The sequence below is a fragment of the Schistocerca gregaria genome, chromosome 11, assembly GCF_023897955.1.
Source record: "Schistocerca gregaria isolate iqSchGreg1 chromosome 11, iqSchGreg1.2, whole genome shotgun sequence".
Classification (NCBI taxonomy): domain Eukaryota; kingdom Metazoa; phylum Arthropoda; class Insecta; order Orthoptera; family Acrididae; genus Schistocerca; species Schistocerca gregaria.
In genome coordinates this window covers 57,795,797-57,819,113 of record NC_064930.1, presented here as the reverse complement: position 1 = coordinate 57,819,113, position 23,317 = coordinate 57,795,797, and the positions used below count along the sequence as shown (strand labels likewise).

General features: G+C 40.6%; 1 protein-coding gene across 2 annotated transcripts in view; it reads left to right on the top strand.

Moving 5' to 3' along the window:
- LOC126295159 (THAP domain-containing protein 6-like) overlaps positions 1-23,006 on the top strand; it is a 93,264-nt gene extending 70,258 nt beyond the window's left edge. For both annotated transcript variants that reach the window (XM_049987454.1, XM_049987455.1), the window contains exons 4-5: positions 1,199-1,447; positions 20,049-23,006. In XM_049987454.1, the coding sequence (XP_049843411.1) occupies positions 1,199-1,447; positions 20,049-20,070 (271 nt within the window). In that variant the 3' untranslated portion in view covers positions 20,071-23,006. The remainder of the gene's footprint in view (positions 1-1,198; positions 1,448-20,048) is intronic.
- The last annotated feature ends 311 nt before the right edge of the window (positions 23,007-23,317 follow it).

The window sequence follows — 23,317 nt, the reverse complement described above, 5'->3', positions numbered from 1 at the left end:
GTGGTGGTGGTGGTGGTGGTGGTGGTAGTAAGTTCCTATGGGACCAAACTGCAGAGATCATCAGTCCCTAGGCTTACACACTTTTTAGTCTAATTTAAAATACCTTACACCCATGCCCGAGGGAGGATTCGAACCTGTGACAGGCGTAGACGCGTGAACTGTGGCAAGACACCTCAGACAGCGCAGCAAGAATACAAGCAGGAAACAGATCCTACACTGCAGCTGAGGTTGTCAGTTAGTCGTCATTTCTTTCTTACAGTGTTACAGAAAAGAACTGTGACATAAATTATTGCTCAAAACAGATAGGCGGGAGAAGAAAGTGCGTTATTAAGTCATAAAAATATTTATTTGAAAGATATGTCTTACATGATGGGAGCAGCATGGGATAATGTAAAGGAACAAAATGTGATAAAGCCTGGAATAAAATTTTGGGTATTGCAGAAAGTTCTCAAGTCTGATTAAAAATGACGAGTGGTACAATATGTACGAAGTGCACGGTATGCTGAAAGAACTCGATTGCCACGAATGTGATGAAGAAGCATTCAAGAATGGATGAATGTCAACAGTGCAGATCCAGGGCACCAAATCGTATAGGATAACAAAATTGTAAACCTCTTCATTGATAAAGCTGATGCCACCAGCACCTCAACTAGTGGCCCAGAAAATGGGAATGAAAACATACCAGCTGTTTCTGAAGCATTTGCGTATTTAGATACTGTCTTGTGGTTTGAAGCGGAAAGTGAAAGTGACCAGTATCAGATGTCTGTCCTGAAAAACGTGCATAACATAGCTGCTCATAAGTGGGTATCTTGTTAGGCTTGTTTGTACAGACCAAAATCAAGGGTGGTGTTTTTTTAAAGTGTTAATACTGTACATGCAGAATGCATATGTATTGCATATTTTTTGCTTACTATGTTGTACTACAGACATTAATAGTGTACCTGCCTTTGTAATAATAAAAGGGATTCAGGGAGTTATGAATATATGTAATTTTTGTTGGTAAATAAAAGTATTAATTTTGATAACACAAAATAAAATTTAAAAAAATGTTTCTGAACTGCTGTATCCCCAGTTAGATCCGATAATCGGTGCTCTACTGTATGATAGTTGAGGTGGAATATGTTTACTAATTACTTTTGTCTCCTCACAGTACACAGCTTACTAACAGCTTTGTTCTGGTCTTTTCCTCAAATTATAGCAAGAAGACATCATCCATTCAGGAGAATGACAACCGACCTCCTCTCAGCTCATCTGGACACAGCCATCACGTCGGTATCCCGCTGGCAAATGGTCAGAGGAAGCTGGAACATCAAAATTTGTCTCCATCTGTAGTAGACATTAAGACTGATTTTGGGGACAAGTTGGATTGCAATCCAGAAGTATTTCTCAGAGATGCGCCGCCTCTCAAGCCACTCATTGCGAGGGCCATCGCGCAGTCTCTGTACAGGTGGGTCTCGTTCCTGTTTGTTTAGTTTCAGTAGTGGAAGATTCTCACCCTAATGTACAGTGTGTTCCGTAAGTTGCTGTGCACTGGACTACAGACTACACATGTAGATTATGTTGGAATTTTGTAACAGAGATGTCCGAACACATGTTGGGACAACTGTATTTTCTTTTTTTCCCATAGATACACTATTGTTTTTTAATTTGTATTTGTTCTACTGTTGCGTGATATTTAACTGTTGAATGCAACATGTAGTGATTAGATGTGAAATGTGTTTTTAACATATTGTGCTTTCAACTGAGGAATGTATTTTTTATTGTTGCATGCATGTTTCAGTATTAGGTGCCAGACAAACTGGCAGGTCACCTAAAGTAAACAAACAGAAGTTGTTGCATACTTCCGGCTCTATGCAGCAGAGTCCAGCAAAATTGTTGTGCGGTTTGTCACAAGAGAAAGATATTAGGCTTGCAATTGTGCATAAACTGGTTAGGCAAACATTGAAACTTTCCAAATATAAAGTGACAGCAGTGCAAGTGTTGAAAGATGTGGATCATGAAAAGTGAATTCATTACAGCGAATGGTTATATCATTTATGAAGAGGAATACCGTTGATATTCTTGATGACACGTCCTATAAAGGTGAGGCCCGGTTACACATGTTCGGTCATGTTAACACACAAAGCACACGATTATGTTCAAGGGAGAACTCTCGTGCTGTGCTTCAAATGCCATTGCGTGATTGGAAAATTGAAGTATGGGTAATAATATTCAGATAGTGCATTATTGAACCTTTACTTTTTGAAAAACTGTGAATAGGGAATATTAGTGTTTGACGATTCACAATTTCATCAGTCAGCTAAAGACAAACAAAATCAACCACTCATGGTTTTAACAAAATGGTGCAACTATGCTCACAGCTAAGAACACTGTGTGTCTTCTGGAAGAATTTCTGGGGAAATTTATCCTCTCAAAACAACTATGGTTCACTCACATGCCAGCCATAACTCCACCAGACATTTTTCTTTTGGGAGCAGCAAAATCTGTAGGGTATTGTAATCACCTGCACATGTGGTGCGACGCGTCGTGACCGCCCGAATGATGGTGGTGTGGTGCGGCGCGTCGTAATCCCCCGCACGTGCTTTGTGACACAAAAACTGAATGAAATTAACTTGGTTTTTGTGTCACAAAGCACGAGCGGGGGATTACGACGCGCCGCACCACACCACCATCATTCGGGATCCGACCTGTCCAGACATCTGTGGACTTCATTTCCAACATGTGTCCCAACAGAAAACAACTTTCCCAACACCTTGTATAATAAAGTTAAAGGGGTGGGATTACTTTAACTTTATAGATCCTGCCATCACTGGAGAGTAGGTTGCAAAGTGGGATTCAGTTTCTCTAGGAAATCATAATTTAGCTCTGTGACTGGCAAGGCCAAAATTTGTCTTGCCTGTTTCATTCGTGAGGTTTATTTTTGTACTGTTCTGGGACCATGTAGGAACTTCAGTTCCTTTGTTTTGTATTTTTTTGTCCAGTACTTCATCTTCTCCCCAAGTTGCTCTCTCTTTCTTATGTCCATTTTTTGTCCCTCTCCTCTTCAGTATCCTCCTGAATCGAGGAAAGCTGTTCGTTCGAAATTTGTGGGTACCTGTTGTATACAATTGTTGTTTCCAGTTCTTTTCTTGTTTGAGATTCAAGCTCGTGACTTTTTTTATTCAGGCATTTTTTAATATATATTTTCATCTGCAAGCATTGAATGGAGACCCACTTGCTAGAGCAGTTGTCATTTTTGGGCCGAGTGTAATTTGTGCTGTTTGGCTACTTTTGATCTTTTAGGGGAGTAGAGGAAATGGGATAGGAAGGGGAGGGCGTACTTTCTTTCTCACCCAGTTAGGTATCTGATTCAAGTCATTCTACTGTGGAGGTGGGGGATTGAAATTCCAATGTTATCCTTACTTCCGAGGGTAAAGGGATCCCTAGGTTCATAGCATGTGTATATTTGGATTATGATTCCCATTATTTTTATATTCTGAACTCTCTCTTCTCGATTTAACATACAGGATAACTATGTTATGTTTTCAAACAGTGGAAACTCCATGTTTCAATAGCAACAATATTAGGAAAAGGATAGTTTGCTACTCACTGTAAAGATGATCTGTTGAGTAGATAGGCACAATTACGCATTATTGCTTGCATATGTGTGTGTGTGTGTGTGTGTGTGTGTGTGTGTGTGTGTGTGTGTGTGTGTGTGCACGCGCGCTCGCAGAACATCTTTGAAGTGAGTAGCAATTTAGCCTTTTCCTCATGTTGTTTGTTATATGCCCCTTCTGGACCCCTTCTCCCCTGCAACTTCTCCTGTGCTGGAAGCTGTAAAATTTTCTTAAACCCCGACTCTTATCTCCATGATGTCACTCTCATTGTCACAGTACTGTTCTGTGGCACATGTCGCATCTTCAAGTCAGGACACTGCAGCACAAAATAACCCATAAAACCAATATGTACTGCAGCCCACAGTAAAGCTGCAACTGTCATTGTGCTTTGCAGATGTGCTGTATCAACCGAAACCATGCACATGCACACATAAGAACAAACTTTGAAACAGCAGTCATTTCTAAGCTAAACTCTTGACTACTAAAAATACTCTCACATCATACAAACATCATTTGTCGGTTAGGTAGATGTTGGGTGACATTTTCTCTCAAAGAGGCATGTTATTCCAAAAATGAAACCTCGTACAGTATTACAAAATATTTATCATGGTAGTCTACAGTTAGGGAAAAATAGTCATAAAATAGGTACACTATGTGATCAAAAGTATCTGGACAAAAGGCTGAAAAATGGCTTAAAAGTTCATAGTGCCCTCAGTCGGTAACGCTGGAATTCAGTATGGGGTTGGCACACCCGTAGCCTTGATGACAGCTTCTACTCTCCAGGTGCTGGAAGGTTTATTGGGGAATGGCAGCCCATCCTTCACGAGTGCTGCACTGAGGAGAGGTATTGCTGTCGGTCGGTGAGGCCTGGCACGAAGTTGGCGTTCCAAAATATCCCAAAGGTGTTCTATAGGATTCAGGTCAGGACTCTGTGCAGGGATGTTATTGTCGTGTAACCACTTCGCCACAGGCTGTGCATTACGAACAGGTGCTCAATCGTGTTGAAAGATGCAGTCGCCATTCCCGAATTGCTCTTCAACAGTGGGAAGCAAGAAGATGCAAGCCCCCTCCATAAAAACACTACCACACCATGACACCATCGTCTCGTAGTCTTACTGTTGGCACTACACATGCTGGCAGATAACACTCACTGAGCATTCACCATACCCACACACTGCCGTCGAATGGCCACATGTGTACCATGATTTGTCACTCCACACAACACTTTTCCACTGTTCAGTCATCCAATGTTTACACTTCTTACACCAAACGAGGTGTCGTTTGGCATTTACCAGTGTGATGTGTGGCTTATGAGCAGCTGCTAGACCATGAAATCAAAGTGTTCCCATCTCCTGCCTAAATGTCATAGTACTTGCAGTGGATCCTGATCCATTTGGAATTCCTGTGTGATGGTCTGGATAGATGTCTGCCTATTACACGTTACGACCCTCTTCAACTCTTGGCGGTCTCTTGTTAGTCAACAGGCGAGGTCGACCTGTACACTTTCGTGATGTACGTGTCCCTTCATATTTCCACTTCACTATCACATTGGAAACAGTGGACCTAGGGATGTTTAGGAGTGTGGAAATCTCAAGCACATATGTATGACACAAGTGAAACCCAATCAGCTGACCACGTCCGAAGTCCGTGAGTTCCGCGGAGTGCTCCATTCTGCTCTCTGATGATGTCTAATGACTACTGAGTTCGCTGCAATTCTGGCAGAAGCAATGTGTACAGCACCTCCACATAACATTTGGAGTTCACTGACACTATTATGCCATTGTCCTCAAAAATCTTGGTCCGATTCCACCAGGAGTAAGGCACACTTCAGTCGCATGTGGACAGTGAAGAGTTTTGTGTATTAACTGATTTATTTAAGTGATACTGTCCCTCTTCGCTCAAAACCGCTATTGTATTTGAGTCTTCTTCATAGATCGCTTTGCAAAGTCTCCTTACTTTTTTAAGCCCCTGCTAGTAGGTGGCAGCACAGCACCTAATATGAAAAATGTATGTTTTTGGAGGTGTCCAGATACTTTTTATCACAGTGCCTGTACAGGTTGAACTACAGCAAACATGTGGTTTTCAATTGAACTGTAGTATGTTGATTGTTAAGAAAATGAATCCATTTGTACAATAGCAAGGGCTCACAGCTTTGTTTTGACTGACATGGTAACTTACAAAATATTATGTCATCTAAGTGACATACATTCTCTCCAATAGAATTTTCAGCAAGAAGTTACTCATAACTGAGGTGGATACATATTGGTCAATCAGGTCAAAAACACATCTTCTTTAATAGCAGCTTTCAACTCCATGAAACTTTACAGTTTGTTGACACAGACATGCTCTTTAAAATACCCCCTCAAGGAAGTCACAAGTGGGCAACTCTGGTGATCTCGGACATCACTGAAACGTGAAATGAGGTGTCCACAGAAAATATTGTGTACAACTACCACGGAATCACTTACAGTATGCGATGTGGCACTGTGCTGTTCAAAACAAATACTTCTCATGTTTATCTGTAGTCTCTGCAATTCTGGCAGAAGCAATGTGTACAGCACCTCCACATAACATTTGGAGTTCACTGACACTATTATGCCATTGTCCTCAAAAATCTTGGTCCGATTCCACCAGGAGTAAGGCACACTTCAGTCGCATGTGGGCAGTGAAGAGTTTTGTGTATTAACTGATTTATTTAAGTGATACTGTCCCTCTTCACTCAAAACTGCTATTGTATTTGAGTCTTCTTCATAGATCGCTTTGCAAAGTCTCCTTATTTTTGTAAGCCCCTGTTTTTCATCTGCAGAACCAATAGCTTTTTATGTGGTGCAATTTTAAATCCAAATCAACTTGGCTGTATGTCGTGCTTAGCTGGAGTCGGAGACAGTGTCTGTACGTGGCCAAATGTTCTGGCTGCATCCTACGACGTACACACAACTCCTCTCCCACACTACTTGTCGGTCATTCAATCGTGCCATGTTGTAACTTTCTGGTCAGCATTTTCACGAGAACAATGTCTGCTGAGGTGATGATTCTACTTCGCATGTAGGCACAACATTTGGTACTTCAGTATTGATGAAACACAGACTTTACCATCGGGTGAGTGGCTTACGTGCCTCAGCAATGGGGGGGGGGGGGGGGGGGGGGGGCCGGGGCCGGGGCTATCTATTGTGAGGCCAGACAAACATGTCGTTCCTGAAGAGAGGCAACAGCCTTTTCAGTTGTTGCCGATGCAAAAGTCTGGATGATTGACTGATCTGGTCGTGTAACATCAGCCAAAACGGCCTTTCTGTGCTGGTGCTGCAAATGGCTGAAAGCGAGGGAAACTGCAACTGTAATTTTTCCAGAGGCCGCGTAACTCTGAGTAGCATCCCCTCGAGAAAATATAGTATAGTTGTATAGTGTGGCATTTTATAGACATTTTATTTGTTGTAGTACATTTTGGCACTTCAAAAATAGTTTATACGTTACATAGTATGGACGACAAGAAGAAAAAAAATTGTCAGTCGCTGGTAGTCTGTATGCTATGTACTCCTATATTTCATGAAAGAAATATTACAAAATACCTGTAAAATAATAGGTGTACCGCAGTGGGTAATAACAGACTGTAATGAAAATAGAACCAGCATTTTAATGGCAGTCACCTACAGCATCTTTAGAACAGGAATGCACAAGAATAATTTATAATGTCATTCCAAGACACCAAAATATTGCATATTCGACAGTCGGTTTTGGGAGCCGCCCCTCCGGTACACTAACAGCAGGTATTGTTATTTATTTATTTATTTATTTGCATGTCAAATTCCGTATGACCAAACTGAGGAGCAAATCTCCAAGTTCATGGAACATGTCAGTACATGAACTTACGGCATAAAAGTAATAACAGATAAAAATAAATGTTCATGAACCTGCAAGAAAATCAGTCCATAAGTTTGAGCAAACGCTATCAGCTATCCAATGAGAATCAGCTTAATTTTTCAAGGAACTCCTCGACAGAATAGAATGAGTGACCCATGTTGAAACTCTTCAGTTTCAATTTGAAAGCGCGTGGATTACTGCCAAGATTTTTAAATTCGAGTGGCAGCTTATTGAAAATGGATGCAGCAGTATACTGCACACCTTTTTCCACAAGAGTTAAGGAAGTCCGATCCAAATGGAGGTTTGATTTCTGCTGAGTATTAACCGAGTGAAAGCTGCTTATTGTTGGAAATAAACTAATATTGGTAAGAAGAAACGACATAAGGAATATACATATTGAGAGGCCAATGTCAAAATACCCAGACTCGTGAACAGAGGTCGACAAGAGGTTCGTGAACTCACACCACTTATTGCCCAAACCGCCCAATTCTGAGCCAAAAATATCCTCCTAGAATGGGAGGAGTTACCCCAAAACGTAACACCATACGACATAAGTGAATGAAAATAAGCAAAGTAGACTAATTTACGTATTGAAATATCACTCACTTTCGATACCGTTCGAATAGTAAAAATGGCATTATTAAGTCTTTGAACAAGATCCTGAATGTGGGCTTTCCACGAAAGCTTACTATCTATCTGAACACCTAGGAATTTGAACTGTTCACTTTCGCTAATCATATGCTCGATCTGTGAGATTAAAACATCAGGTTTTGTTGAATTGTGTGTTAGAAACTGTAAAAACTGAGTCTTACTGTGACTTAATGTTAGTTTATTTTCCACAAGCCATGAACTAAGGTCATGTACTGCACTACTTGAAACCGAGTCAATGTTGCACAAAACATCCTTTACTATCAAGCTAGTGTCATCAGCAAACAGAAATATTTTAGAGTTACCCATAATACTAAAGGCCATATCATTAATATAAATAAGGAACAGGAGTGGCCCCAACACTGATCCCTGGGGCACCCCCCACTTGACAGTACCCCACTCACATCCCACATCGCAGCCATTCTCAACATTGTGAATAATGACATTTTGCTGTCTGTTGCTAAAGTAAGAGGTGAACCAATTGTGAGCTACTCCCCTTATTTCGTAATGGTCCAACTTCTTGAGCAATATTGTGAGATCAACACAGTCAAATGCCTTTGTTAAATCAAAAAATACGCCAAGCATTCGAAACTTTTTGTTTAGCCCATCCATTACCTCACAGAGAAAAGAGAATATAGCATTTTCAGTTGTCAAATGACTTCTAAAGCTGAACTGTACATCATATTTTCAGGGTGGCCACAGGTTCTGTAAATCAGGGAATTTCAAACACAAACAGGAAATTTTGAAAGGGGGGCAGGGAATGGTTTGTTTACTGAGGTATCATGCATCGTCACTGGCTGGATGCAGCTGAGTGCACACGCTGCTTCCCAACTCCCCCATTACTGCTGCTTCTCTCCTTCCTACCACTCCCCTCAGCTTGCAGTCAGGGCTGCCACCACTCCTCGACACTAGCCTAGTAGCTGCCGACGAGAGGCGGGGAAGCGTGAGGAGTGGTTTGTTCGGGTCCGATTATCAGAGACTGTGGATGCAGTGGTCGGAGACAGCGGTCGTGTGAGCACGAGTTGTGGCTGTGTGAATGTGTGTGCACTCTCGTTTTCTGACAAAATCTGTGGCTGAAAATTTAGTTGTGAGAGTGTGATTGTCTTTTCTACATGTCCGAGTCCCCAGAAATTGCCCTTACAATAAGTTTATTATTGATCCTCAGAGTAGTTGAACAAGTTACCTGTTTCCTCGACCGATCACTGGGGCGTCATTTGATCATGACGATATCTGTGCCTCTCGAATGGGAGGCCACACACGTGGATTTCTGTGACGGGGCAAAACTGCAGGCCGTTTCTGCGGGTATCTGTAACGGATCGGACCAGCCGATCTGAAGCCGTTCGGTTTCCACTGATCTGCAGGCTCTGCCTGTCAGATCTAGTCTCGCCGACCTGCCCGCAGGCTGGGTCTCTCTGTGTGTGGCGTAATGCAGCGGATTTTCACGGTTTATCCTCGGACTCAGGACTGCAGTGCTTCTCAGCAGGCCAGAGGACACAAGCAATGGATTTCCAGAACTGCAACTGTTTCACCGCAAGTTTGTTGTATAGTATGGCGTTTTATAGACATTTTATTTGTTCTAGTACATTTTGGCACTCCAAAAGTACACTACTGGCAATTAAAATTGCTACACCAAGAAGAAATGCAGATGATAAACAGGTATTCATTGGACAAATATATTATACTAGAATTGACATGTTATTACATTTTCATGCAGTTTGGGTGCATAGATCCTGTGAAATCAGTACCCAGAACAACCAACTCAGGCCGTAATAGCGGCCTTGATACGCCTGGGCATTGAGTCAAACAGAGCTCGGATGGCGTGTACAGGTACAGCTGCCCATGCAGCTTCAACACGATACCACAGTTCATCGAGAGTACTGACTGGCGCATTGTGACGAGCCAATTGCTCGGCCACTCTTGACGAGACGTTTTCAGTTGGTGAGACGTCTGGAGTATGTGCTGGCCAGGGCAGCAGTCGAACATTTTCTGTATCCAGAAAGGCCCGTACAGGACCTGCAACATGTGGTCGTGCATTATCCTGCTGAAATGTAGGGTTTCGCAAAGATCAAATGAAGGGTAGAGCCACGGGTCATAACACTTCTGAAATGTAACGTCCACTGTTCAAACTGCCGTCTGTGCAAAAAAGTAGTGACAGAGATGTGTAACTGATGGCATCCCATACCATCACACTGGGTAACATGCCAGTATGGCGATGACGAAGACACGCTTCCAATGTGGGCTCACTGCGATGTCACCAAATGCGGATGCGACCATCGTGATGCTGTAAACAGAACCTGCATTCATCCGAAAAAATGACGTTTTGCCATTTGTGCACCCAGGTTCGTCTTCGATTACACCATCACAGGTGCTCCTGTCTGTGATGCAGTGTCAATGGTAACAGCAGCCATGGTCTCAGAGCTGATGGTCCGTGATGCTGCAGACGTCGTCGAACTGTTCGTGCAGATGGTCTTGCAAACGTCCCCATCTGTTGACTTAGGGATCGAGATGTGGCTGCACAATCCGTGTGGATAAGATGCCCGTCATCTCGACTGCTAGTGATACGAGGCCGTTGGGATCCAGCACGGCGTTCCGTCTTACCCTCTTGAGCCCACAGATTCATATTCTGTTAACAGTCATTGGATCTCGACCAACTCGAGCAGCAATGTCGCGATATCATAAACCGCAACCGCGATAGGCTACAATTAGACCTTTATCAAAGTCAGAAATGTGATGGTACGCATTTGTCCTCCTTACACGAGGCATCACAACGATGTTTCACCAGGCTATGCCTGTCAACTGCTGTTTGTGTATGAGAAATCGGTTGGAAACTTTCCTCATGTCAGCACGCTGTAGGTGTCGCCACCAGTGCCAACCTTGTGTGAATGCTCTGAAAAGCTAATCATTTGCATATCACAGCATCTTCTTCTTGTCGGTTAAATTTTGCGTCTGTAGCACATCATCTTCGTAGTGTAGCAAATTTAATGGCCAGTAGTGTAGTTTATGTGTTACAAAGTATGGACGAAAAGAATAAAAAAATTGTCAGTCGCTGGTGGTTTGTATGCTATGTACTCCTATATTTCACGAAAGAAATATCACAGAATACCTGTAAAATAATAGGTGTACCGCAGTGCGTAATAATAGGCTGTAATGAAAATAGAACCAATATTTTAATGGCAGTCACCTGCAGCAATGGTTTACAGAATTCTTCTCCACCTTATACACTTTTTTCAAGAAGCCTACTTTTGAGATTATTTCTGAAATCAGTGAACTTGCAACTCCAAGGAAATGAGTATTTTTGTCACCAAATATGTTTAGTTTTATTGAAATCAAATAACATCAGAAGTCGTCATGAAACACATGTACCGTTTGGCTTGCTGTCTCCATCTAAAAACAGTTCATTACAAAATATGCAGATGTTAGTACTTAAGATTAGATTAGATTAATACTTGTTCCATAGATCATGAATACGACACTTCGTAATGATGTAGAACGTGTCCGGTTAAAGAAAGATGTCTGTACAAGATATTACATCACACAAAATATTACATTACACAAAATATTTCATGACACTAATGCTTAAGTTAGTTTTTTTTCCCCCTTCCTTAATTTATATCTAAAAATTCAGCCAATGAGTGGAAGGAGTTGTCATCTAGAAATTCTTTTAATTTATTTTTAAATGTTGGTTGACTATCTGTCAGGCTTTTGATGCTGTATGGTAGGTGACCTAAGACTTTTGTGGCAGCATAATTTACCCCTTTCTGTGCCAAAGTCAGATTTAACCCTGCATAGCGAAGATCATCCTTTCTCCTGGTGTTATAGCTATGCACTCTGCTACTACTTTTGGACTGGTTGGATTATTAACAACAAATTTCATAAGTGAATATATATACTGTGAGGATCCCTAGATCCTTAAATAGATGTCTGCAGGATGACCGTGGGTGGGCTCCAGCAATTATTCTGATTACACGTTTTTGAGCAATGAATACTTTTCTACTCAACAATGAATTACCCCAGAATATGATGCCATACGAAAGCAGTGAATGAAAGTAGGCATAGCAAGCTAATTTACTGAGATTCTTATCACAAAAATTCGCAATAACCCTAATAGCATACATAGCTGAACTAAGACGTTTCAACAAACCATCAATGTGTTGCTTCCAGTTTAACCTCTCATCAATGGACACACCTAAAAATTTTGAAAATTCTACCTTAGCTACAGACTTCTGTTCAAAGTCTATATTTATTACTGGAGTTGTGCCATTTACTGTACGGAACTGTATATACTGTGTTTTATCAAAATTTAAAGAGAGTCTGTTTGCTGAGAACCACTTAATAATTTTGTGAAAAACATCATTTACAATTACCTCACTTAGTTCTTGGTTTTTGGATGTTATTACTATACTTGTATCATTAGCAGAAAGAACTAACTTTGCATCTTCATCAATATGGAATGGTAAGTCATTAATGTATATCAAGAACAGTAAAGGACCTAAGACCGAACCCTGTGGGACTCCGTACTTGATAGCCCCCCAGTTTGAGGAATCAGCTGTTGTATTAACACTACATGAACCACTTATTTCAACTTTCTGCATTCTTCCAGTTAAGTATGAATTAAACCATTTGTGCACTGCCCCCCTCAAACCGTAATGATTTAGCTTATTTAAAAGAATTCCATGATTTACACAATCAAAGGCCTTTGAGAGATCACAAAAAATACCAATGAGTGTGTCCGGTTATTCAGAGCATTTAATATTTGATGAGTGAAAGTGAATATAGCATTTTCTGTTGAAAAGCCTTTCTGAAAACCAAACTGACATTTTGTTAGTACTTTATTTTTTCAAATATGGGAGGCTACTCTTGAATACATTACTTTCGCAAAAAGTTTTGATAGAGCTGTCAGAAGAGATATTGGGCGATAGTTGTTGACATCCGTTGTATCCCCCTTTTTATGCAATGGTTTTACAATGGCATATTTCAGTCTATAGGGGAAAACACCCTGCTCCAGAGAGCTATTACATACGTGGCTGAGAATCCTACCTATCTGTGGGGAACAAGCTTTAACTACCTTGCTGGAAATGCCATCAATTCCGTAAGAGCTTTTACTTTTCAGTGAGTTTATTATTTTACTGATTGGTGGAAATGCAGTTGTATCAAACTGCACAGATATGGCCTCTTCTATTAGTAGCCTTGCCTCTTCTAGTGAAGATCTAGATCCTATTTTCTCCACAACATTTAAAAAATGATTATTGAAAATATTTCCAATTTCTGATTGTTTGTTAGGACACTTGCCATTCAGTCTTATGGCACTAAAGTCTTCCTGTACTCTTGGTTGCCCTGTTTCCCTTTCAATAATATTCCAAATTGCTTTAATTTTATTATCAGAGTTACTGATCTCAGACATGATACACATGCTTCTGGACTTTTTAATAACTTTTCTTAGTACCGCACAATAGTTTTTATAATATTGAACAATTTCAGGGTCAGTACTCCCTCTTGCTGTTAGATACAGTTCTCTTTTACTGTAGCAAGATATTCGTATTCCTTTAGTTAGCCAAGGTTTTTTATATGTTTTCTTGGAATTTGTTTAACTATTTTCTTGGGAAAACAATTTTCAAATACCCTTAAAAATGTATCGTGAAATAAGTTATATTTCAAGTTTGCATCAGTTTCCTTATACACTTCATCCCAGTCTAGCTGGTGTAGGCTTTCTCTAAAGTTTGCAATATTTATATTGTTAATTGAATGCACTGCTTTGAAATTCTGATTTGATATACTGCATGGAGCAAGTCACATCAGGAAATGGCATCATGTTGCAAGTTTTTGTGGATATTTCCTCGTTTCCACTGTTGTTCATGTACTGTAGCTGCAAAGACAAATTGTCAACGTACGTCTTAACTTTCCCATGAGATACCAAAATTTGTCAAGTAAAAATGCTAAAACTTGTCTGGAAATCGGGGGAAATGTCAGGGAATTTGACTTGGGGAAGCTTGTGACAACCCTGATTTTGTGTAGCTTTGTATGTAAATATATAGATGTATGTATTTCTCCCCGATGTTATTCAATCTGTATATTGAGGAAGCAGTGAAGGAAACAAAAGAAAAATTCGGAGTAGTTATTAAAATCCATGGAGAAGAAATAAAAACTTTGAGGTTCGCCGATGACATCGTAATTCTGTCAGAGGCAGCAAAGGACTTGGAAGAGCAGTTGAACGGAATGGATAGTGTCTTGAAAGGAGGATATAAGATGAACATCAACAAAAGCAAAACGAGGATAATGGAATGTAGTCGAATTAAGTCGGGTGATGCTGAGAGAATTAGATTAGGAAATGAGATACTTAAAGTAGTAAAGGAGTTGTGCTATTTGGGGAGCAAAATATCTGATGATGGTCGAAGTAGAGAGGATATAAAATGTACACTGGCAATGGCAAGGAAAGCGTTTCTGAAGAAGAGAAATTTGTTAACATCGAATATAGATTTATGTATCAGGAAGTCGTTTCTGAAAGTATTTGTATGGAGTGTAGCCATGTATGGAAGTGAAACATGGACGATAAATAGTTTGGACAAGAAGAGAATAGAAGCTTTCAAAATGTGGTGCTATAGAAGAATGCGGAAGATTAGATGGGTAGATCACATAACTAATGAGGAGGTACTGAATAGAATTGGGGAGAACAGGAGTTTGTGGCACAACTTAACTAGAAGAAGGGACCGGTTCGTAGGACATGTTCTGAGGCATCAAGGGATCACCAATTTAGTTTTGGAGGGCAGCGTGGAGGGTAAAAATCGTAGAGGGAGACCAAGAGATGAATACACTAAGCAGATTCAGAAGGATGTAGGTTGCAGTAGGTACTGGGAGATGAAGAAGCTTGCACATGATAGAGTAGCATGGATAGCTGCATCAAACCAGTCTCAGGACTGAAGACCTCAACAACAACATTTATCTTTAGTGACGGTCCTTGCGTTTTGAATCTTGTTTTTTACAAGTTGTACAAAAGACATTTCTATTGTTTCTTTGTATATATGATTTTACAATTAAATAAAATCTTTGAGAATGAATATTTCACACTGCGATGGAGCAAGTGCCGATAAATATCTTCTGACAGATTAAAGGTGTGTGCCGACAAGGACTCGAACCCGTGACCTTTGCCTTTCGCGGCCAGGTGTTCTACTGACTGAGCTACACGAGCACAACTAACGACCCGTCCTCACAGCTTTGATTCCATCGGCACCTCATCTCCTCGGTAGAGCACTTGCCGGCAAAAGGCAGAGGCCCAGGGTTTGGGATCCAGTCTGGTACGTGGCTTTAATGTGCCTGGAAGTTTCAGACAAAAATTTTAATAAAATAACATTAGATTGCAAAATTAGTAGAAGAAATTGCCATAAGATTGATTGATTGGAAAGGAGAAAAAAAAGATAGTATAGAAATTGTAAGATCCTACCACAAGTGCCATTCCAAAATTCAAGGATCTAGGTATTACATGTCAAGTCACTGGCATACAGATTTCCTATTTCTTATTGACTGACTGTGGTCAAATATCTCTGAATGAACATGGAGTAACTGCCTTATGCCCATCTTCTATGCTGTTCTATTCTAATTTAATCAAAGTTTTTGTATCTGTGTGGGGTTAGTTATTTCATTTATATAGAATGCAGTTATCTGGTGGTAGCAATTAAAAGTTTAAGGTGCCTTGGGGCACAACCTGACACAGTTAGTCATTTGATGCTTGTTGACGATGTTCGTGTCAAGAATGTCAACGAAACTGTGCGTGAGAATTGAAGACTGACAGCCTGGGAGATTGCAGCAGAAAGTAATATCTCAGTTGGATCACATTGTGAAATACTGATGCAGCATCTCAGAATGCATCATGTTGCAGCTGAGTTCATCCCGTGGCTCACATGTGAAGACCAGAAAGACCTTCGCCTCGTAATCTGTAACGAGCTTTTGAATCGTGCAAATGAGAAAGAGATGTCCCTTAAAAGAATCACAATTTGTGATGAGGTGTGGGTCTACAGTTACGATGTGGACACCGAGGTTCAATCTTCACAATGGGTCGGAAAAGGTTCTCGGAGACCAAAAAAAGCTCGTCAGATCAAGTCAAATTTCACTGTGCTGTTAGTCTTCTCTGACTTAGAAGGATTACTTCATCATGAATTCTTGCCACAGGGACAAACTGTTAACAGATGGTACTATGGTGGCGTGCTGTATTGCTTGTGAGAAAATGTGAGGAGGAGACAACTTGAAATGTGGGGTGACAATTCCTGGCTTTTGCATCACATTAACGCATCCGCACATTCATCCCTGTTGGTGCTGTGACTATTGCACAAAAAACGGAATTGTTGTGCTGCCTCATCCTCCGTACTCTCCAGAGCTGACACCTGTGCACCTTTATTTATTTATTTATTTATTTTATTTATTTTCTCCTCCTAAGTTGAAAACCCCACTGAAAGGGTGAAGATTTGCAATAACAGATAAGGCAAAAGAAAATTCTCAGATGGTGCTTCATGTGATCTAGCAAGAGACGTACCAAGATTGCTACCGGAAGTGGGAACAGCATTAGAAGTAGTGTATCAATAGTGAAGGAGAATATTTTTAAGCAGTCCATGCAGAAAAGTAAATTGATTTATTGGCAACTCCATGGTGTGTTGTGTGCACCACGACCAAATAGTGGATAGAATTGGAAGGAAAATCAGCATTGGCCGTATTTTGTTGTTTTATTGTCAGCAAAATCGATTTTCGGTTACTTAGTGACCATTCTCAGTGCCTACCAATTTTAATCGTATATTGCAGCACTGAGTATGGTCACTAAGTGACCGAAGATCTATTTTGCTGACAATAAAACAACAAAATACGGCCAACGCTGATTTTCCTTCCAATTCTATACAATAAGTAAAGGTAAGCTTGGAAAATATTGTGGACAAAGTTCCGGAATTTTTTGAAGAGACCTCATATTTCTCTGCACTCCATTTATGAAATACGGAAAATAACTTCTGACTTTCTCATATCAGGTAAATGTTCACATCATTGCAGAGCAAATGTAAATTATGTATTAGACAATTTGTACCTGAAGATGGACCCACAGGGTCTGAAACGCTTTGTGTATGAGGGTTGACTGGAAAGTAATGCCTGTAGCTTCATAACTCTTCAATAGTTGGCAGCATTGGTATGCAGTAGGTACTGGCTTGTTCCGTAGCCTCTTCTCTACAACTTCTGTTGGTGGGAAACCTTAGCATTGAACAGTTGTGTTGTTACAGTGTAAAGTATCCCCCTGTGCAGACAGTCGGTCAGTGTGATTTATGCAACGTGTAGTCATTGAATTCTTGACAGCAGAAGTTGTCACCCCAAAGTTGATTCAGCACAGAATGAAAGCACTTTATGGTGATTGTGTTGATGTGAAATCAAGTGTGTGTGAAATCTTACGGCACTTAACTGCTAAGGTCATCAGCCCCTTGTTGATGTGAGTACTGTGCGTCATTGGGCAAGTAAGTTTGAAGACGTTGAGGTGGGAACATCTGACCTGCATGACAAACAAAGAGTTGGATGTCCCGTGACAGCAGCCACTGAGTTTCACAAGCAAAATGTTGACAGATTGATTCAGGAAGATCGCCGTATCACTCTGAGAGAAATTTTAAACACAATCAGCATTTCACTAGAATGTGTGGGTCACATTATTGCTTTCCTTGGCTATTGGAAGATCTGTGCATGATGGATACCACGAATGCTGACTCCTGAAACGAAAGAGCACAGACTTGAAATTTGCCAGGAACTCCTCTCACGTTAAGAGAATGAAGGTGACACCTTTCTCCATTCAATTGTGACAGGAGACAAAACTTGGGTACACCATTACTGCCCAGAGACAAAACGTCAGTCTGTGGAATATCGACACAAAGACTCGTCCCGGAAAAAGAAATTCAAGACGCAGCCCTCAGCGGGAAAAATCATGGCCATAGCGTTCTGGGACGCAGATGGTGTTATATTTCCTCAATTGTTGAACAACAATAAATTCAGAGCATTACATACAACACTGCGAACTCTGAAACGACGTCTAATGAGGGTCCAAAAGGAAAGGGGAAATGTTTTTCTGCAGCATGACAGTGCCAAACCACAGCAGAACTTCAGAAACTGAGTCTCACCACCGTACGGCATCCTCCATACTGTCCAGATTTAGCAATGTCTCACTTCCATCTTTTCCCTATAATGAAAGACGATCTGCGGGAACATCATTATGCTTCTGATGAAGACGTTGAGAGAACTGCGAGACTGTGGTTGTTGTTCTTCCGTGACGGCTTCAGTAAACTTGTTCATTGTTGACAGAAATGTAGCCAATTGGCTAGTGATTATGTGGAAAAGTGAATATTGGTAATTAAAGATCACATTCTAAGCATTATTTATGTGTTTGATTGATTAAAATATTCCCATCCAAACCCGATTAACAAAGGTGGAGGCATTACTTTTCATTCAACCGTCGTAATTTAATAAAACTCGAAAAAATTGTGACTGAAGGTGTTTTTATCCAGAATGCCTATGTGTAACTTTCTCACTGAAGTCCACAAGTACATCAGTAAGATGTTTCGTGTGGCATCAAAGAGTAGTTAGTTTGGGGAGGGAGCAGGCAGATTGTAGATGGACAACGAGACTCGACTACTGAAGAGTTTTCCTCATCGGTTTAGGGTTTTATGTAGCTGCAGGCTCGCTCCTTGTTCTCGAAGTCGAGTCAGAACACTTCACGAGACCTGTCACCCGGTGTAATATCTGACATATTTATCTTTTTCATTTAATACGGTCGAGGTAGTTGATTCTCTCGAAATAGAGATCCGGCTGACCAGTGCCTCTGAAATCCCACGTGTAGCCGAAGAAAAGCTCGATATCTTCACGTTCTGCAGCCTTCCACCACTTTCCTTTTACAAACGTAGATTTTCTTCATTGGGTATACAGACCATTAGTGTCACTCGTGAATTAGACTAGAACATAACTTCAAGATACACCTCGAAGACTCAACGTGGCATTCCAGATTACAATATATTTCATTTGTCTCAAAACCGTCTTGTCGTTTGTCTTCTTGCTCTGAGAGTGCAGTCATTCTTTGACGATCGAGCCACTGTGGAGCCGCGACGCCAAAACGTAAAAGGCCCCTCCCATGGCAGGTAAAGCCGTGTATTCGTCAACGTGCCTTGCTGTTATCATTTAGTGTCTTCATGTGCAAAAACAAACACCTGCACACAGTATACGTTCCGTGACTTATTCCCTATGTAATGTTACTCTGTCACGATCATCTTACCTTGTACTAGGAGTAGTGTGAAATGTTATTTGCCCACATAGCATGTAACACTTGACTACAATAAGCAGGTAATGATAATTTTGTGTGGCTCAGTGACCTGCTGCAAGTCTTTCAATCAAACACGACTTCGGCGGCTTCCATGTCCGCGACCTACCCTAGTTATTAGGCTGTGAAACCTACAGTTTAAAGCTGAACCCGAGCCGGGTGTCGTTGCTAGCAATTCGTCACATCGTTGAGAGTTGAAGGCTAGTTTAAAATGCGTACTGAAAAATCGGAGGTTGTAATAGGATTAAACCCCACGAGCTCTCGGTTTCCACTCTAGTGCTTTACTGCTAGACCGGCAGGCTCGACTAATTAGCAGGTTCGGATGGATGTAGATGGCAACAGTTACAGAGAGATGTAGGAGCCAGCACAGGATAGAGCAGTGAGGAGAACTACTTCAAACCACACACACCACCAAACACATTGATGAAGCAAGTGTTTTAACTTGCTAGAATGAATGTCATGCATGTTATCTTATTACAGCACTACTCATTTTCTGTACAGTGTTAGTGCTTGTTATGGTTTCACAACAGTTATAACAACACCGGTGTGAAATTTGTTTTAAATTCCTGATACATAGCTTTTTTTTTTTTTTTTTTTTTTTTTTTTTTTTTTTTTTTTTTTTGTTACAGTTTCATACTTGGTGATAACTGAGACAGCTGTGCAGTGAGAAGAGAAGTATTTTCTAATGGAAGAGAGAAGTAATGGACTACAGATACCTGAATGGCGACGTCCTGCACTTTCTTGACAGTGGAAAGAAGACAGAGAATGCATCAGTCTTTGACAGATGTTGAGCGTTTCATCCTCACGTTGAGCTGAAACTTTCCACTGAAAATTATCACAACAAATGGGAGAAGTCTTCCGGTATGTTTCACAAATTGCACACCTGCAAGTTGTTTTCCAGAAGTGTTAGGTAAATTCACAGGTTAATGTAATGCACGTCTGATGCTGTGTTACTGGTGCACTTGCCAAGTGACCAAATGACATTTTGAAATTTTTCCTAGAGTTTTTGTTGTGTTCAGCAGTCGACTATTTGTTGTGAATCGTAAGAAGTGGGATACTACATTATAGTGCTGTTGTCTGGGGCAGAGGGAGTTATCCGAAAGTGTGTTGGGTGATGTCAGATACTGAAGTGCAATGTCATATAAAGTACTGCATTCCCAGCGGAAGTTGAAATTATCTGTGAAAATCCCCAAACAGTTATGGTAAATGCAATGTGATCGAACTGAAGCAATGAATGTCTTGAAAAGTGCTTTCCTGTAATTTGTGGTCAAAGAAATAATGTAGCTTGTGAGAAAGAGACAGTTGAGGTAAAAGATAGGGCGTGGAATCTCTATGAATGGGGTGGTACAGTTCTTAAGGTATGGGTCTCAGGTTCGGAAGGAGCGGCATTTAGTTCCATTTAGATTTGGGACTTTTAGTTGAATCATTTGGTTGCGATGCCAGTTGTTACCAATAAAAACTAAGACTTTGTTGCACTTCTTTTTAATTGACGAGGTACTGGTTTCATTGTACCGACCACCATCGGACTTTTGAAAAATCTTAAGGATCCGTCACCGGAATAATGTCAAAAGCATTCTAAAAATTGGATCTACACAAGTATAAATGACTCCCATCAGCATAATATCCCAAGCCCTGAGCAGTGGGATATTATGTCCAACTGTGACATGTCATTTAATTCCAGCAGTATATTGCAACCAAAGACACCAGCTGAGTGCTGGGCTTTAAGTAGCTGCTAATCCCTTCCACTATGTCTTATACAACCAATGGAAAACCACCTCCTAACACCTTACATAATATAACAACTGAAAGGAATTGTGAAGTATTATTTAAAATTTAAAAATTTCTACAGAGAAGATAGGATCCACATTAGCACTGTAGGAAACACAATTACACTATGCCAATTATTATACGAGGCATGTTTTTTAAGTAAGGTCCGTTTTGTTGTAGATACTAGAGCTGACCTGTAAGGTTCTGTTCTGTGCTTTCAAAATGTTTAGGAATCGAGTTTAGGAACTCACCTGCTGCGTGTGAGGTTTGCTCAGTGATAAGATTTTTGTCAGCAAGGAACCTTTCTGCTGCAGAAATTCATTGACAGATTTGTGAAGTGTATGGTGATACTGTTATGAGTGAAAGCAAAGTGCATTAATGCGTATGAGAATTCAAATATGGCCATGACAGCGTCTGTGATGAGGACCGCTCTGGCTGCCCTTCTTTGATTACAGACAATTTGGTGGCTTCAGTTGTAGTGAAGATTTGTGAGAACAGGCACTTCACAATAACAGGTCTCTCAAACGAATTTCCTGATGTGTCGAGATTAGTGCTTGACGACATTGTTTCTGAACACCTAAAGTTCAGGAAACTATGCTCCTTTTGGGTCCCAAAATTCCTAACAGAGGACCACAAAAGCCAAAGATTTGAATGTGTGATGGAGTTCTTGACTCATTAACACGAAGAAGGTGACGGCTTCTTGAGTTAGATCGTAACTGGAGACGAAACGTGGGTTTCACATATCATGCCCGAATCAAAGCCACGGAAAATGAAATGGAAACACACACACTCACCTGTAAAGGTGAAGGCCCAACAGACTCTGCCCCAGCGCAAAATCGTGGCGTCGGTGTTTTAGGATAGGCATGGTGTTTTGTTTGTCGATTTCATGCAACAAGGAAACACTATCAATGCAGAAGCATTCAGCCAAACCCTGAGAAAGCTACGCAGAGTGATTCAAAATAAAAAGTGTGGCATGGTGACAAAGGGAATTGTCCTTCTCCGTGACACCGCAAGACCTCACACTGCAGCTCAGACCCACGATTTATTGGACAGTTTTGACTGGGAAGTTTTAGACCACCCACTCTACAGTCCCAATATTACGCCGAGCGATTACCATCTGTTCCTCCACCTCAAACAGCACACCAGTGGCAACCGTTACAATGATGTCAATGATGTGAAAATGGCAGTGAACCCTTGGTTATCGGAGCAGGCAGCAAATTTTTATGAAAGTGTATTTTAAAATTGGTTGAGAGGTACAATACGTGTTTCAACAAACTTGTTGAAAAATAGAGTGAGGTATGTACTTACTGAAAATAAATTTCCTTTTTTGAAATAACCTTTCATTGTGTACTTATGTTCAAATGGACCTTACTTAAAAAACATGCCTCGTAGTTGTAGTTTCGAACATTTAAGTCAGTTATGTGCAACGCCATTGTCGAGGTACACACCTCGACAAAGATTACGTTATGTAATCTGCACAGAAGAATGATTTCCTTTCCCATTCTTGAACACTGGATTTGGCCACATTATTCTCTAGCCTACACACTGTGTTTATTATACGATAGCTGTTTCATTTGTCCAGATGTAATACTGCGATTGATATTGAAATTGTAAGATCCCATCTTGAGTCACCTACGTGATGCATATAAAATAGCAACATTTGCAACCGAAACGACTTGTCATTCAAATTTTTGAAAGCTTGAATAATTTATTGGTAAAATTCCACTGTATGAAAGGCTCAATTTGTGTTTGCTTCCATCGTATGTAATTCAGCATATTTTTGCTATCATTTTTAGTTTTATACATGGGAAAAATGTTGAACTGAGCAGCTTCTTAATGTTCATAAAAACAGATTTGTACTTGCTCTTGTAATGTGAGGTAATATTGACATGTCTTTGCACTGAGGTCTGCAGTGTTGAAGTTGTTGAACATTGAATCATTTTTATGCTCGCAAAGGAGAGAGGTTTAACTAAAGTAATGCAAAGGTGGTTTTAACTTATGAATTGATGTAATTGGAGTGCTTCTTCGTATAGACAAAACCGGTAAATTAATAGTCTCTGTTGAAAGTGATACATTTGTGCCATCATTGAATGTAACCCTTGAACCCCCTCTGAAAATAGGTGGAAGTGTG